Below are 14,691 nucleotides of genomic sequence, written 5' to 3'. Positions count from 1 at the left end.
GAGACCTCCCAGGGTTCGGAGAAGCACGTGCGCAGCGCTTCTCCGAACCCTGGGACCCGTCCTTGCTGTCGGCGGCAGGGGGACAGGAACGGAGGAGCGCTTTCTCCTTCCTTCCTCTCCTCCAGCCGCCGACAGGAAGGACGCGCGCACTCTCCCCCCGCCTCCTCCAACCGCCGCTCCTCACGGGCCAGGGAGGGTTGTGAGGAGGCCTTCGCCGGCCTCCACCCTCGCTTCCCTGACGTGCCCTGCAGTGAGGCGTTGTCCGGCGGGAGCGGCGGTTGGAGGAGGCAGAGGGGGGGGAGAGTGCGCGCGGGCAGTCTCTGCTGTCCAATCCCTGTGTATCTGGGGTACATGCGCAGTACCTCAGGGACACACGGGACAACTGGACGCAGGGACATCTTGGACATTATTATATAGGATAGGATTAGTTGTGCTCACCTTTGCAGCATAGACTGAGCTGTAGAGTAGCAACAGGAGTGTGTGTGTGTGTTTCCTGCGACTCTATTGAGAATCTTAATTCTGCTACTGAAATTTTAAAATACCCAAATTCTGGTTATCCTTCAGTTGAGTGAGGAATGCAGTAAATCTTTACTCCTTTTTTAAAAAAGGTCTTAAAATGTTTATGTGAAAAGGATCTCTGAAGAAAAATGTAACTTGTATACTACTTTCATATGAAAATGTAAACTGTTGCATATGAAAGAATCCCAAAGCTCTATATTTGAAGGAAAAGAGGGACCCCCCCCATTAGCACGATGCTAATATGCGAGTAGATAAATAGGTACCGCTACAGTGGAAAGGTAAACGGCGTTTCCGTGCGCTGCTCTGGTTCGCCAGAAGCAGCTTTGTCATGCTGGCCACATGACCTGGAAGCTGTACGCCGGCTCCCTCAGCCAATAACACGAAATGAGCACCGCAACCGCAGAGTCGGTCATGACTGGACCTAATGGTCAGGGGTCCCTTTACCTTTATATCAGACTACTGCTTCTTCCAATGAGAACTCTTCTCTGATGTGTATGTTCTTAATGTATTTAAATTCTTTGTATTGTCTGATTCCCTGGGCTCCTTTTATGAAAAAGGGCAGGATGAATGGATAGTTACAAAGCTGACCTATCAGAAAAACTGCCCTACTCTTACAGGGCCATTTTTTATGCTTCCGTATCAATTGATCAAAAAATTTAAAACTGCCCCATGATAAAAACTTGGATTTGCTTTTAACACCTCGCAAAGAGTGAATTCAAAAAAAAAAAAAGAAACAATGCAATAAATATTAAGCTATTAACCCGGGAAGAGGACAAGCGGAAGTCGGTTAGTAGGTGAAGGGGGATTAAGTATGAATATTGTGTGTACATAGGAATTTATGGAATATAAGTATTATAAGCATTACAAGAAGATACAGGTATTGATATATGGGCTAATTTACATTCAAATTACACATCAGAATATAGATTTTGATTCTATTTTAGATTTAAGTTTTGATATTAATTTCGTGTTATGTTTTATGTTACGTTATAATTTTTGTTATGATATGATTTAATTCTAATTTGTATTTGAATTATGATTTATTGTTATTTAGACATCGTTAGGCTCTTTTTTTTGTATTTATATATGTATTCGTTTGTGTTTTCGTTTTTTTCTTTTTTTCTTTTTTTCTATTTTCTTTGTATTTTTAATGTGTGTTTTTCTTTGGTATCTTTTCTGTGTGCTTGTGTATTTTAATCTCAATAAAGTTTATTAAAAACAAAAAACAAAAAATTTAAAACTGTTCTGGTTGATTGCTGCTTAGATATAAAAGAGCAAATATACAACTCCTACTTAAATATTCAGCAGCAACCTGAATATTTCTAAGAAGTGCATATTGCTTAAGATGGGCGTCTCCTTTGAGTTCAGTGGAAAGCCTAATCAGCCTTGTCTCTTCAAGGAAAGGTGGTGGAGTGCTGGGGACTTTCCACTTAATTTATTATTCTGAATTCCAGCTGGAGTGTTTAATGCTAATGATTAATGACTTAAGGGCTGTTTGCTCCTGACTGATAAACTTAAAATGTAAGACACTGGGACAAGCTGTTAATGTAAATATGAGTATTTCTTACTAGGAATGTGACATAACTTGAACACTGGTTTTTCCCATTTGTCACAATTACGGTTTTATAAGAAGAGTTGGGCAAGATTGCCAGACAAAACTATTCCCCCCCCCACTATCGGATTGTCATCTAAATGTTTGTCTATTTTTATTCCACCTTTTTACCTAAAGAATCCTCAAAAGTGGCTCTGTTTCAAGTCAGTGCTCTTTCACTTTGTTGCAACTGTGCAATTCATTGTGTAAAATAATGTTTCCTTTTTTCTTTAGGAGGTTGTGCAGCTGTCTTTGGACTTTCTGAAACAGCTTTGTTTAAAGATCCAGTCAGAGAGGCCAGGTAAGGAATTAAAATAATGGCATGACTACTTGCACAAAATATGGAATGTGCCTTATCTGAAATCTGCTTTTTTAAAATACAAAATTGCAAAATGTGTCACACACTTCAATCAGTATTGGAAATACTTTCTTGGAAATATCCTCTGCAATTTTGAGGGTGGTGTGTGAGAGTCTTTACTTTTCCCATTTCCCAAAAGGGGCTGTTATGTGTCCTTAATTCTGGAGGCAGAGTATAGGGGTTGCTTTTCTTAACACCCTCTCTCCTTGGAGACAGAGAAGCAGCTTTGTGCACTGCTCCGGAATGGAGCACCGGAATTCTGGATTGTACTGCTGACTGTGAGTCTCTTTCCTGGAAGGGAAGGGTGAAGAGAATATGTCACATGCTGCCTCCAAAAGTGAGACGTATTCTGGCTAGATATATTCCCCCAGTTATTTTTTGCAAGTGTGTGAGCTCTGTGTTTTCATTTAAGTCTTTCATGTGCACCGGCAGCATAAATGAAATTTGGATGGATTCTGCCCACCTGATTCTCATATTGTCTACTAGTTTCATCTTGTCCAAGGATTTTTGTTAGGGGTCAAAACAGTTTTTGTTCCTGAATAACACTACAAAAATGATTTTTTTCCTTTGTGAAATTAATAAAGGTAGATGCTGCCCTCAATTACCTCTGTCTACAGATGCATCTAAGTTAAGCATAACCTGAATAATTCCCTGTGCATTGCCTCTATCCATCCATACCCCCCACGGAATGTTTGGAGTTGAGTTTCTGTTTGGTAGCAGGTGTGATCATCTGTTTAACTTGCTGCTAAATTGGGCACCAGTACTTTACTAAAGGAGTGTTTCAATTATGGTGTATATTTGCGTTTGGAGCGAATTGTTTGGCAGTGAAGCTTGTGCTGGTTAATAGTTTAAGGCGGTGTTTCTGAAAAGTTAGCCAGGCCCATGCAAACATGTTATGTCACCAAGATGATAAAGAATATAATCCCTCTTTCAAAATAAACTTGCCCTAAAATAAACTTGTCCTCATTAGGGATAAAAAAATAGTACAATGGCCTATTGTTTTGGTAAAACTGGCACATTTTGTATTTGGATGCAAAATGATACACAACCCGAGGCCTTGCTAAGAAGGAGAAAATTTGCTTAATATTTGAATGTTGGGTCACTTAGTCCTGGTGAAATTCCAGTTCCTGTGATTAATGGAGCCTAATTTTTTTTGCATATAATCCTGTTGGATGAATTATTCACTTCTCTTCTTATATCTAACAATATTGTGCAGTGTTGCTGGCTCAGATAAATTCTGTTCTAGGTGTCACACCTGTTAAGTTAGCCATTTTCTGTAGCAGATGCAGATTCTTCTGTGGCCAGGTGCATTTACAGGCTTGAATTTCTCAAGCAGCTACTTCACAACCAGTGCATAAAATGACAGTGGTTTTTCTGCAAAGGTTTCAAAGATGTGCTGGTATTCATGCATATAGTTTCAGCAAACCAAATTCTCTAACTTTGGGAAGCATTTGCAAAAGGAAAGTTAAAACTATGCATGTCGAATGTTATAAAACACTCTGGCTAGAAAATAGTTTATGCTCTATTTATAACTGCACTTGACTGAACTTTTCTCTGGCATTTATGTTGCTTTGGAGAAGGGACACAAAACAAAGTTATTGACCTCTTGTAGTAAACTTCATGGAGGCTTTTGACAGAATAATGTTGCCTGCAATTTTATTCTACCCTTCCTTCCTCCAAAGAACTCAGAGCAGCACTTGTAGCCTCAACAATTACTCTGAGGTAGGTTAAAGCTGTTTGTGCCTCATAGTCAGCAGGGACTTAATGTGGGTTTCCCATGTTAAAATATAAAAAAAATTAAATTTAAATTGTATTTTAACCTGTATTTTAACTAATTGTTTTTTCTTTTTTACGTTTTGTTGTGGTTTTGTTGGTGTCAGCCACCCTGATTATTATTATTATTATTATTATTATTATTATTATTATTATTATTATCATTAAAGCCCAGAAGCTTAGCCATGGTACCACATTGATTCTTTGGTCAGTTTAAAAGATTTGCTGAACTGCCTCTGGACTTACTGTCCTGTAGATAATGTAGTTATTTCTAAGTAGTAGTTGCTTTTGCAGCATCTTGATACAAAGATGTTAATAGATTATGCTTTTAGTCTAAAGACGGTATATAATTCTGGACTTCAAAGAGATCTTTCTGTGTTTGTGGAAAAATTTACAAAATAGTTTCCAGTTGTGTGAATAACTTAACGGCAGTCCGGTTTAATTAGTGCATAGCTGGTAAAAATCAGAACCTCTTAGATGTTGTATGATGCAAACATTTGTAGTAAGTGTGTAATCACACTAGCTAAGTGCTTTGAAAATGCGGGGTTTGCTGGACCACTTACGCAATGGAACCATGCCTCAAGATTGTTGGTCCTGCTTCACACACATGACTTCCTCTCTGGAATAAAGCCACAAAATACAGTTTCTCATTGCATTTGAAGTGTCCTGCTAGCTTACTGTGGCTGTCCAATTGTCTGTGCACAACAGAGTTGCCTGAATGACTGTGGCACCTTGTGTCTCCCACTACATGTTTATGGGGTCTGCCTTTCTTGCACTTAGTTCAGGAGACATGAGTAAAGAGTGATATTTAATTTCGCTTCTGAAGAAGATGGGATTGGGAGACAATGGCCTTTTCTAAAAGTATTTTTGATGCCTGCTAGAGGGGTGGACTGTTATGAATTAAAGAGGCAGGTTGTTTGGGTGAAATGCAGTGTGTTGAATAGCATGCTTGGAGATCCCATTTACTCAAGTTTTTAAATGTTTGGCTTGACTGTGCTGGTTCACAAAAGCCACATCAAAGGTGTTTTCTGCTTACACTCTCAAACATTTGGTGTAGTTCTTCTGTTGGTTGGTTTTATTATACTTATAGGGACGCTTCCTTTGAAGTCCAGAGTAGCTTACACTTGGGCTCTAAGGTAGTTTCACATCCAAGTACTGACTAGACTTTTTAAGGCACGCTTATGTTAAGCAGTGGAACAACATTGTGTGATTTCAGTATACAGTGGTGCCTCGCTAGATGAATTTAATTCATTCCACGCATCAATTCGTATAACAAAAAATTTGTCTAGCGAATCCCATAGGAATGCATTGAAACATATATATATATATATATATATATATATATATATATATATATATATATATATATATATAAACACATTAATTGAATTTCAATGCATTCCTATGGGAAACCATGATTCACTAGACGATTTTTTCGTAAAACGAATTCGTCTAGCGAGGCAACCTCCGCTAGAAAAATCTCTTCGTTAAGCGAAAAATTTGTCTTACAGGGCATTCGTCTAGCGAGGCACCACTGTATTCACAAAGGTAAATGAAGCAGGAGTATCTCCTGCATGCAGGCGAAGCAGTGTAATGTGGGTTCCTGTCTGTTTTCTTTTTACTTATTGCATTTCATGATGGATACAGATGCGGAAGAGACTATTTCTGGAAAAATCTTCTACAGTGTAATGTAAGACAACATTTCCTCTTAAAAGTGGTAAACTGATGGCTGTGAGTTTATTTGTATTGCCCATAACACTTCAGCACTGAACATGGATGCAAACAGTTATTTCTTTTTATCCACAGAGTCTCGCTGTGATAAAGACATGGATGCTCTTAGTGGTTATGCTATGTGCCTTCCTAACCTTACTAGGCTACATGTTGTTGAACATCGACCAATTCTTTGTGTAGAGATTAAGGTGAGTCTGTCAGGATTTTAAAAGCAAAAAATAAAATAAAAATAAAATAACCCCTCAACTTTCAACAGCCCCATTTGTCTGGCAGCTGGTCTGTCAAGAGAAATGTGTCTCATTTTAAATTCTTGGAGCCATTTAAAAGGCCTGTTCTTGTATACTCATTTTGTGCTTAGTAGTAACTAGTTGCCGAGAGTATGAGCCCCTGTTTCTTCGGTCTTGCCACCCCTTCAACTCCCTATGGAGCTATTTTGCTGGAAATTATGGGCCCCAAAGTACTGTGAATGTGAACAGTCTGAATTCTGTGTCACCATTAGGTACAGTGAAGAGGTGATTTGATATAATAGGTGAAACGTTTTATGCCAGCCAGTTGTTTAACTTTGTATAAACATTTGAACCTTAGAAGCTTAGAGCAAAAATAATAATACTGTAAATAATACAGACTGCTTTCCCTCATGCTGAGAATTGCTGTTGTCACAAAGGAGGTAGGAACAGACAACAGCACTACAGAAAATGATTTTGTATTTCTGTTTGATAATGCAAAAGACATGTATAAATGACCTCTTCTCGTATATTAATTTTTTGGCATTTATGCAAATTTAAATTATTTACAAACCTGAAAACTGAACAGTTAGCACATAACTCTTTCTAAAAACCACCAGTTATGTGTTGGATTGATTAAATGTTAGTTTAATTGAGATGTTTTACAAGTATTGAGGGAGATACTGCTTTGGGATGTATCAGAAATCATTAAGGTAGTCCTTCTCTGTATTAATCACAGAGCATGAAGAGAAATAATCCTGATGCTCACATGTATCTGGGGTGGTGCGAATATATACACGTCTACCAAAACTTACTGTATATTCCTGCGTATAAGACTACTTTTTAACCCAGGAAAATCCTCAAAAGTTGGGGGTTGTCTTATATGTCGGGTCGTATTTCTTATACAGTGAGTATATCCCAAACTCTATATTTTAACTGGAAAAGTTGAGGGTCGTCTTATACGCCCAGTCTTATAAGCCGGAATATACGGTATTTATGGAGAAAGGCTAGATCCAGAGAGAAAGACACTTCAAGTGTCATTTTAGACCCCCTCCCCCAAATAGTGCCTTCTAAATACAAAGTGTGCTAATAATTTTAATATATTTAAATATTTATTCTTGCAGCCCAAATGTGGCTTCCTCCCTTTCTCCAGTCATGTTTCACAGGAGATAAAGCACAAAGTATGTCGTTACTGCATGCATCAACATCTAAAGGTAATGTCTTATCTACAAGATAATGTTTTCCTCCCCGCCCCCTTTGGTTAGTAAAACGATAGAACTAACATTCCATCTTGGGCACAGTCTACCAAACAAGAACTATTGAAATTGTGCCTATTGCTTGCTTTACTGAAACATATTTTAAGGAGATTAGTACTTGCATATAATTTTGTTTTGTCTAAGGAATAAATAAAGCACCATTCTTAGTTGAGAATTTTGGAGTGTAATTTGTAATTGAAAACTGGGATACCTCAGAGCATGAGACTCTTAATCTCAGGGTTGTGGGTTCAAGTCCCATGTTGGATGAAAGATTCCTGCATTGCACTGGGTTGGACTACATTACCCTTATGGCATCTTCCAACTCTACACTTCTATGATTCTGTGAATGCCTTTATGATAAAAATATATGAAAAAAACTCATTTAAACTTACCATGTCTTCATCAAAAAGCATTAGTGTAACTTCTTATGTTCCTTGACCTATTGTTTTCATCGAGAAACATTTAGATTTATGTGGAGGAGAATTTCCACATCAACATGGAACTTTCTGCACCTGCAAAAATGCTCTACATTACAGTGAAACTAGAGGGGAAATGCTTTTGTTAGAGAAAACAAAAGACAAGTAACTGCTAGCTGATCAAATCTTAACATTTAACAGGTGATTTTACATGACAAATAACACGTGGACATCACTGAAGTTTAAATTGCATGAGCTACTTGTATATTTGAGATCCTAAAGGTTCTGTGGGTGTAATTCTTGTTGCACATGTTTTCTAGAAATATGTGAATACATAGTTGGGGGCTCCCCTTGTACTAATAGATAATGTGTTTTCACAGGTAGCAAAAGGAAAGTGGAAACGGCAAAGTAAATATTGTCCTCTGGATCTCTTCTCAGGGTGAGAGCTGTTACGTTTTTATGAATGGTTTGTGTTTGGTTTTTGTCACTACTGCTTATTTACTGCTACTTTATTTATTTTTTAATTTCTGGACTGCTTTATATTTTTTATAAAAATCTTTTCAAGTTTGTGTAGGGCCAGGTGCTATGGGTGCTGAATGAAAGGCAAGGACAATATTCCTAGCTTGAGACTCTTCTCTGTTAGACAAAAAAGGGTGGGTTCTCATGGAGATATCAAAGGGGCAAGTAATGTGGCAATGGCAGTTACGGACAAGTGTAAACATGGCTTCAGAAAGACCTTGCTGAAGAAGGAGGTCTTGAAGATGATGCCCAAGCATTAGAGGCAGGTTTCTTGTTTGCCTGGTCACATTTCTTCATTTTAAATAGTCCAATGTGGTTTTCCTTTTAGAAATAAACAGCGAATGCACTTTGCCTTGAGAAGTCTGCTACAGGAAGCACAGAATAACTTAAAAATATTTAAGGTAAGGTGCACTGAAAATTGCAATATGTTTTTGTTCTTTACCATATCTGTTGCCCCTTATATCCTCCTGTTAGTATGCTTGACTGGGTGACCAGCTGCTAGTCCCACAGACTTAAATACAACAAGGCCACTCTTTACTGGATAAAAATTGGATACATCCTGATGCTTATAGAAACAAAGTTATTTATTTCATTTCCTAAAATATTTATAACCTTTATGTGAAGTTGAAAGTGAGAAAAATCTGTAGAGATAGGCAAGGAAATGGAGGAAGTGTAAATATGGTTATGTAAAGTTGAATTGAAGTGTGAAATTACTGCCTGTTGCTGTCAAAGAGGACATAGAGGCTTATTTTTGATCTTAGTACTAAGTACCACAGTACCAATATCTGCAATGTCAGCTACAAAGATCATATGATGAAAAAGATCAGTTATCATATGACTTCAGGTGATTGACAGGTTGGTGTGTTTTACTCAAAATGATTTCATTAGCCAAATTCAAAGGCCTGGTGGGACTAATTAGACCTGAGGGCTGAAGGTTCCCCTGCTGTACTAAGCCATATTTTAACATTTGGCTTGCACACTTTTGAGATGTGCTATGAGGAGGTGTTTGGAAGTGTTTACTTCTTGTTTAAATTGACTGCAACTTGCCATGTCTAAACAGGGTCCAACTGGCTTAATCTTTGCTATAGTTAGCTAAAATGAACCTGCTTCATGTTTTACAAAGCTGCCTTGTTTCAGTTAACCATAGTCAAGATTAACCACAGTTTAGGGTTCAGGCAACTTGTAAACTGTGGTTAATATAAAATGAAAGAAGTTGCTGATTTCATGACTGAATAGCTGTGCAGTGTGGTCCCAAGGGTTGCTCACTCAGCCTTATTGCAGTGCCAGCTATAGATAAGCATTGCATCTCAGCACAACCACTGAGTGCACCCTGCACACTGTTCTGGGGGTTATCCCAACCTCCAGAGCCATTTTTCATGGAGGATATAGTGGAGAGGAGAGGGTAAACACCCATTGTGCAAGCATATGTCCTCATTAGGTGAATTCCGCCTGCTTTCTCATTTTTTAGCCCTGTATAAGCCAAATTCAACAGGATCTTTCCTTCCTAGTGGCATTCAGATAAGGTGTGTGATGAACATAAGGAATTGTTCTATAAAGGAAGTCTTTATCAAGCTCTTAATCTCATTATAAACTAAAATAGCAGACTTGACTAGTTGCACACCAGTACACGGCTGTATATACTCTGTGTTTTAAAAGTACAGAGTCTGCTCCATGAAAAGCTTAATTCTAGAAACTAAAAAAGTTCATAAGCAAATGTATGTGTTTTGCATTGCTTGTTCCAATTAAAAATCAAAATGGAATAGTGAGAATTCTGAAATATGCACCTGCATGGCACAGTTGTAGATTAATGGCATACATGAGCCCTGTCTCCCTCCGCTGACTGACTTTAGTTTTTGATGGTAGTTTGTAATTTGATCTGTTCTGTGGTGAGCCTGTATGTTAGCACAATGATCAAATAATGTTTTGAACAAACCTTGCCTTTAAAAATTTGTTAATATGATTTGTACCGATTTATCAGAAAATTCTGAGGAAAGTAAAACGAGGAAAAAGGCCTGTTTGCTTAATATACATTCACTGATGTCAGTGGGTGTCTTTCTATCTAATTTAATTGTTTTTAAGTTGTGTTCTGTGTCAATAACTGTGTTTAAGTATCTTTTTTCCTGTCAGAGGCTAAGCTTCTCCCTCATGACTTATAATTAGTAGTATCCCACTTAGCAATTGAATAAGCTCCTTGTTTTAACTTAGGTTTGTATTTTGGCCTTCTCCCAGGGAGCTGAGGCTGGAACTATGCTTGGCAGTAGTCCTGGGTCTAAGAAACCAGGTTGCTGCTTAGCTCTTGAAAAAGTGGCAGGGGAGACTGAAATTTGGAAGAGGAAAGCAGCAGCATGGCTTCTTAATCTCTAGCTAAGGTTTGCAGATGCATTTGCCCCTTTCTTTGCCTGCTGCTTTCCCTTGCCAAATCACACCTTTCTCCTGCCACACTTCAATCTGGCTACCCAGATTGTTCTCAGACTTGATCTGCTGCTGTACATTTAGTTCAGAACCTGACAATATCTCTGTGAGGTAGGAGAAGCTGAGAGAGTGTCCCCTTATGCAAGGTTATTTAGTGGGTGTCACAGCTGAGCAGTACATACAAGCATGCAGTGTCTGTTACTCCATACATTTTGCTAATATGAAAAAGTAAAATTTTAGAGGAATGACTTCTTTTTCCTTCCTGTTACAGAATGGTGAACTTATTTATGGTTGTAAAGATAATGAGGACTCTCTCTCTGATTTGAATGAACTTGCTTGCCATCTGAAGCCTTTTTTCTTTCCTTCAAATGGCCTGGTCAATGGAACTCATTGTACACGAACAGTTCTGAAAGAATTAATCCATGTAATAACAATGGCTCTACTGAGTAGCACAGATGCCTGCAAAGCAGGTGATATGAAGACAGTTCCCTCCTCGCAAGGAAGGAGTTTCTGTGAAGCTAGTGCTTTCAGTAAAGAAATAGCAAGAAATGGTAAGCAATTTCTGAGTTTCATCTGCCCACTTAGAATTCAAATGATAAAATACTGTACAGCAAGATATGCTTTGCTATCAGTATGGTTGCCACTGGGTTGAACTGTAAGTAATCTCTGTCTAATCTTGGTTTTCTGGCTTCCCAATAATGTACTTAGGTTTTAAATCAGAAAATCTGCTATGCTTCCGACCTTAATACTTGTCAGGAAAGCATTCAAGTATTTGTCTAGATGTGCATATGCTTCCCCACTGTGTCTGCATAATATACATAAAAGTATGTGAATCAATTAATCAATTACTTTAGTAATCATTTTTCAGAATGCATTGATAGAATGATTGTCTGCACTGTAATTTTCAAGTTGTCTATTTGCTGCATGTGTTTCACATGCATATTGCAGAGTTTTCAAGAGATTTTTCAGTGTAGAAAACTTAAAGCTAATTATGGGCACATGCCCACTTCTTCAGACACGTAGAACTTGCAGATTTTGTTACTCTAGGCCCATGCTGTTGCTTTTAGAGCTGTAGTTAGTAGAATATTTCAGTAGCTTTTGCACTTCCCCTCTTTGCCATGGACTGCTTGAAAATTGATGAGGGTGGGATTCAACTAATGAGTCAAACCAGAGCAGCACATGGAAACGCCTTTTACCTTCCTGCTGTAGCGGTACCTATTTATCTACTTGCACTTTGACATGCTTTCAAACTGCTAGGTTGGCAGGAGCTGGGACCGAGCAACGGGAGCTCACCCCATCGCGTGGATTTGAACTGCCGACCTTCTGATCGGCAAGCCCTAGGCTCTGTAAAAAGAGCCACCTGTAAAATGTGCCTTTTATACAAAACTTAGATTTGCAAAGATGCTCATGATTCAAAATCAATTAAATCAGTTTGGTGCAATATTTCTTCTGAATAGCTTGAGGGTGGGGAACTGGGTATTTTCAAAATGTGCTAAGATAATATTTCTTCTTAGGATTGACTCTCAAATATTGTACACCTTGAGGCCTTGACATATAAAAATGTATGCCATTTGCAATAGCATTAGCATATCACCATAAATGTGCCCTCAATATTGGGAGCAGTAAATGACTTATGTTTATTTGTCTCTTTGGAAATGTTCTTTCTAACTAGAGCTGAACATTGAATTACAGTCCCTCATTGTTTCCTTTTTTTGAATTGGAGGTCCAAATCTGGCTTTTGTTTTGAAATACGTAAATTGGCCATGGTTAATCTCCCCTGCTCCATAATTTTGCTTTTGTTAGTTGTGAGCAGAGAGGTATGTGTGTGTGTGTGTGTGTGTATGTATGTATATGTATATATATATATTGTCAAACCAGTTTTGAAAACATACTTTACTTTCAGGCAAAAATAAAATTGAGACCCCTGGTTTGCCCAAAGAATGTCTCCTCTACAAAACACTCCAGGCTCAGATGCTGGATATGCTGGATATTGAGGGTGTATATCCTTTGTACAACAGAGTGGAGCAATACTTGGAAGAGTTTCCCAAAGAGAGGTAAGATTTCATGGTACCTGTTTTTAACTTGGCAAGTGGAATGGAGTAGAGCTGGCCAGCTAAGTGCAGCTGCACTGAGAAATGTGGAAGATTGTTGCCAAAGGCTCATTAAGGTTTCTTTAGAATTCGGAGGGCCTATTCAGCTATTCTAGGATTATCTTCACCATGATACTGAGGATTAGGCCTTGCGGGAAGAGGCTGCATTTATTTGACCCCTCTGATCTACCAGTTTAAGAAAACACAGTGATGTCATTCTATGTACAGCTCTGAGTCGTAATATACAGCTTAGCTTACAGTCTTGAGTAAATAAGGTCGTCTGTAATATTACAACCTCTGCATAAATCCAGAAGTTATACTGCAGAAATTACCCACAGTTCACTGACCCAAATGCCACACTACCAATATTGTTGGCAACTGCCCTTTCTTTCATACCACATTGGATAAAGAACTCCTGTCACAAAATAGCTTTTTTGACAGTTCTTGTTCTTATTATTTACACAGCTTTTCTTTAACATGGTAATAGTTATTCCCTTTCTGTGGTAGGAAAAGAGAGGCAGTAATGGACTGGTTCACATAAAATGCACACTCCTCTTCTCTTGAGAGGAGGATCTACCAACAATACTGCAGTGTGGCATTTCAGTTAGTGAAATGTGGATTATTTCTGCAGTTCTGGAATATAACATTTGGACTGATGCAGAGGTTGTAGTATTCTCTTCTGCCAATATTACTTTTGGTTTCAAAGAATATAACATATATGTTATATGTGAACCATATGTGAATATGTTATATGTGAGTCCTGGTTTAAAACAAACAATGGGTATCTGATAAACAAGCCAACTTGTTTATCACCCAACTGTGGGTGGCATTTTCAACTAACCGTTGCTTATTTTAAACCAGGATTCCTGGTTCACTCAACACTAAGCTCAGTTTCTTCGAACCTGAAATCACACTCAGTGGAAGTGAACATTGTTCAGGTTCACCCGCATAGCACTACATCCAGCAGTGGGGGAACCTGTCTGCTTCCAGACAACTCCCATTATCCCTGACCATTGGCCATGTTGGTGTGGGGTGATGGGAGTTGGAAGTTGAACATCATCTGGAGGGCCATAGGCTCCTCACCTCTGGGGACCTAAACCAAGGTTTAATGTTAAGTGCAAACCAGTGGCTTCTGCTCACATTAGGAATGAAGGAGAGACTTCTGCATTGTTAGGGACTTGCTTCTTTCTTAGTCAGTCAGTATAGACCCAAAAAATAAGAGTGTTGCTAAGTATTTATACAGTGGTACCTCTACTTAAGAATTTAATGTGTTCCGAACGCACATTTGTAAGTCGAAAAAAATTGTAAGTCGAATCCCATAGGAATGCATTGGGAGAAAAAAATCGTAAGTAGAATCAACCCTATCTAAAAATTCGTAAGTAGAAAAAATCCTATCTAAACCACATCCAAGATGGCGGACGGAGCTCCATTTGTAAGTAGAAACATTCGTAAGTAGAAACATTCGTAAGTAGAGGTACCACTGTATACTGATTTTTTATTTAAAAACGTACACACAAAGCATGAACTTTAGAGAAATGGACTGACAAATTGATCTGGACTATGAAGAGCATATTGCAGCAGTACAAAAACCCTTTAAAATGGACATGACAGACTAGACGGAACCCTGAACAGAAGCACTTTGCTCTGCAACATTTTTATTTCAGGTTCTATTTCAAAAACAAAAGACTATAATGTTACTTTGGAGATGCATTGTTTTTCCAATGTTAGTTCCATGGCTCATCTCTTGTGATTTTAGATAAAGGTCACTAGAGGGTGCAACAGCCTCACTTGTTAAAAACACA

At 38.3% G+C, this 14,691-nt stretch overlaps 1 protein-coding gene across 3 annotated transcripts in view; it reads left to right on the top strand.

The window, feature by feature from the left end:
* Positions 1–14,691, top strand: part of IPPK (inositol-pentakisphosphate 2-kinase) — a 35,973-nt gene that overhangs the window by 11,504 nt on the left and 9,778 nt on the right. For all 3 annotated transcript variants that reach the window (XM_035106192.2, XM_035106194.2, XM_035106191.2), the window contains exons 4-10: positions 2,345–2,411; positions 6,048–6,160; positions 7,321–7,410; positions 8,249–8,307; positions 8,716–8,788; positions 11,071–11,350; positions 12,703–12,853. In XM_035106192.2, coding sequence (XP_034962083.1) covers positions 2,345–2,411; positions 6,048–6,160; positions 7,321–7,410; positions 8,249–8,307; positions 8,716–8,788; positions 11,071–11,350; positions 12,703–12,853 — 833 coding nt within the window. The remainder of the gene's footprint in view (positions 1–2,344; positions 2,412–6,047; positions 6,161–7,320; positions 7,411–8,248; positions 8,308–8,715; positions 8,789–11,070; positions 11,351–12,702; positions 12,854–14,691) is intronic.

The sequence above is a fragment of the Zootoca vivipara genome, chromosome 2, assembly GCF_963506605.1.
Source record: "Zootoca vivipara chromosome 2, rZooViv1.1, whole genome shotgun sequence".
Taxonomy (NCBI): domain Eukaryota; kingdom Metazoa; phylum Chordata; class Lepidosauria; order Squamata; family Lacertidae; genus Zootoca; species Zootoca vivipara.
This window is presented reverse-complemented; position numbering and strand designations above follow the sequence as displayed.